Here is a 2,985-nt window from a genome sequence, read left to right on the forward strand (position 1 = left end):
CAATATTAAAGAACTGTTCTTGTTAATTTGATGAAAACATTTTAAATTTCCAGTGCACTCACATCAGAATAACTTATAGATTTGTTGTTAGAATAATCGATTAATCGAAAAAATAATCATTAGAATAATCGATTAGAAAATAATTGTTTGGTACAGCACAAATTTTTAGTTTTTGTAACTTTTTAAAATTATGTCATTTTAAAGATCTTCGCTATAAAAGTACATTAAAATGTTTTCTATTAAAAATCGTTGAAATCTTCAGCATGTGTTTGTCTTTAACTACCGTACTTTTAGCTACTGTCCTTCTACTTTTGGATTTTAGCTACTGTGCTGCCGCAGTTAGCTTTAACTTTCATTTTGCTGCTTTTAGCTGTTAGTTGCCGTCTTGTGATATTTGTCCACTGTGTCTACTTCAAATTACAGTTTACCTGCTTTTAGCTATTGTTCTACTTTTGGCTTTTAGCTGCCATTTCTCTGATTATAATGTTTAGCTTCAGTTTTGCTACTTTTAGCTTTCATTTAACTAATTTTAGTTTTTTAGGCACTGTTTTGCTAATTTAATCTTTTAGGCCACAGTTACGCACATTTTATTTTTTAGCCCTAGTTTTGCTATTTAAAAAAGCATTCATGCTGCATTTTAGTAGAAAATGTGGTTTCTCTGGGGTTTCCTTTTTATACCTCTTGCTTTTAGCTACTGTCTTGCAAATATTAGGTTTTAGTTAGTTTACTGACTTTTGCTTTTAGCTGCTGTTTAGCTAATTTTACTTTCAGCTTCTGTTCTTGTTGTAGCTCAGTTTAGTTTTGGTTCTACTGTTTTTATTTCTGTTCCACTTGGTAGAACTAATATGTTTTAGCTGCAGCATTCACATTTCTAGTTCAGCTTATGCTTTGAAGCAGCAGTGAAATATCCTTGTTCTGGCTGTTCAAACAAAACCAAATTATCTTCTTTGTCAACATAGAAACAGCTTTTCCATTTCCCTCTTCGCAGTTTTTGCTGGTTTTCCAATTCAAAACCTGCTTCTTGAAGCTTTTGAAGCTGAACCTGAGGAGGTGTTTGATGATGTAATTTAATCTTCTGCAGAAAAGCGTTTTCTGTCTTGGTACTAAAGGAGACTCTTTTCCTTCCTCTTCAGGTGCCATCCTGGGACGCTCGGAGACGCAGGAATGCGTTTTCTACAACTCGAGCTGGGAGAAGGACATGATCAACCGCAGCAACATTGAACCCTGCTACGACGAGAAGAACAAGCGGCGGCACTGCTTCGCCTCCTGGAAGAACGTCTCGGGCACGATTGAGATCGTCAGGCAGGGCTGCTGGCTGGATGACGTCAATTGCTACGACAGGTACGCAGGAAGTCAGATTAAATCAAAGAAAATGACAAACAATGCCCAGAGGAGAGTCTTTCAGATTAAACAGGTCAAGTAGTTTATTTAAGAATAAAAAAATACGTTTTCATTCAGAGGAAAAGTAATAATGTTATAAACATGCAGAAATTTGATCACTCCGATATTTTTTTTTCCTAAATTAATTCTTCTCTCTGTGCCAGAAGGTAAAACCCAGAAGACAGATTTTATTTTCGTCTTTGTCTTAGCAAGTGTGTATGTACTTGGGTTTTGTTTCTTTTTTTACAACCTTTTCTGGTACACACACCTACCTTGTCAGGACCAGTAGAGAACAGTCCTAATGTGGGGTATGCCGTTTTGAGGTTAGGGATTAGTTTTAGGACTAAGGTATGAATTGAGTTTAGGTTAGGTTTAAGATAATTGTCAGGTTTAGGTTACAGAAATGAATGAAAGTCAGTACATTGTCCTAATAAAGATAGAAATGCAAACGTGTGTGTAAAGCTTTCATGTATGTAAAATATCTTGTGAAACATTTGACGAATTTTAATTAAACGTTCATGTCTAAAACTAATTGAAGGTACTCACTGCAAAGTCATAAAGTCCAGACCAAAAAATTTAAAAGTGATTAACAAATCTATTTTCAAAATATTTTTCTCATGTTGATAGTTAATTTGTCCTTAATTTAAAAAATTTGGATGCCACATTTTTACTAAATACTGTCACATATGTTTGCCTACGGAAACAAGTGAAGTGACTAGAAGTGATAGGTTAAACTTTGCCACCATATTTATTTACCTACACAAACTACAGCGTATTATAGGTCAGTCGTGTGATTTGTTTATACTAAGTGCCTTCCCATGTTTCAGAATTGACATGACGCAACCTGTCAATCAGTTTGTCAGTAACTGACCAATCGGGGTTGCATTTTGTCCCAAAGTGAACCACCCCTTACCTGGAGGAGCAGAACCCCCTTTACCTCCGACAATCCAGTTCATCATTGCGGACGCGTTGTGGTCATAAAGATTTGTTGAAAAATAATCATAAAACATGGTTAAACTTTGTCAGTGAGGAACATGCAACTCCGACACGCGTTACCCAGAGTGTTTAGTGGGCGGAATAGAGTTTATTCCATTTCCTAAACCCAAACGGAGTCTGGAAAAATGTAAACGATGGATAAAGGCCTGCATCTGAATACAACAGTGATTGATGGTAACTACCACGTGTTCGTTTGTATGAAGGTAACTGCAAATCTCATATTTTTGTCATAAAAACTTTATAAACTTAATGGTTGAATCCAAGATTAGTGCATAAAGGTAGTTGTGCTTGAGTTTGTGTGTTTGGTTTGTAGGAATACAGTATGTTGTTTTTAAAGGGAACTTCGATTAGTTGTAACATTAGACTTTATTTGATAAACATATTTTAACTGTAAAATAAAGACTGTAAAAATACTGTAGGCTGTTTAGTTTTGTAAATTAAAAAAAAAATAGCACGGACGGAGCCATTTTATTTACACACAAAGCATTCTGGGTAAATGATGATGTGGATAGGTCCTCGGTGCGAGGCTGCTAGCGAACTGAAAATATGGATGGAGGACCTCAGTTTAGCTTGTTTGTCGCGCTAGCGCCAAGCTAATACATATAAGGC

At 35.7% G+C, this 2,985-nt stretch overlaps 1 protein-coding gene across 3 annotated transcripts in view; it reads left to right on the forward strand.

Moving 5' to 3' along the window:
- The window catches only part of LOC106520073 (activin receptor type-2A), a 73,139-nt gene that overhangs the window by 47,045 nt on the left and 23,109 nt on the right, over positions 1–2,985 (forward strand). For all 3 annotated transcript variants that reach the window (XM_014011996.1, XM_014011997.1, XM_014011998.1), the window contains exon 2: positions 1,134–1,341. In XM_014011996.1, the coding sequence (XP_013867450.1) occupies positions 1,134–1,341 (208 nt within the window). The remainder of the gene's footprint in view (positions 1–1,133; positions 1,342–2,985) is intronic.

This window comes from Austrofundulus limnaeus, unplaced genomic scaffold (assembly GCF_001266775.1).
Source record: "Austrofundulus limnaeus strain Quisiro unplaced genomic scaffold, Austrofundulus_limnaeus-1.0 Scaffold87, whole genome shotgun sequence".
In the NCBI taxonomy this organism is placed as follows: domain Eukaryota; kingdom Metazoa; phylum Chordata; class Actinopteri; order Cyprinodontiformes; family Rivulidae; genus Austrofundulus; species Austrofundulus limnaeus.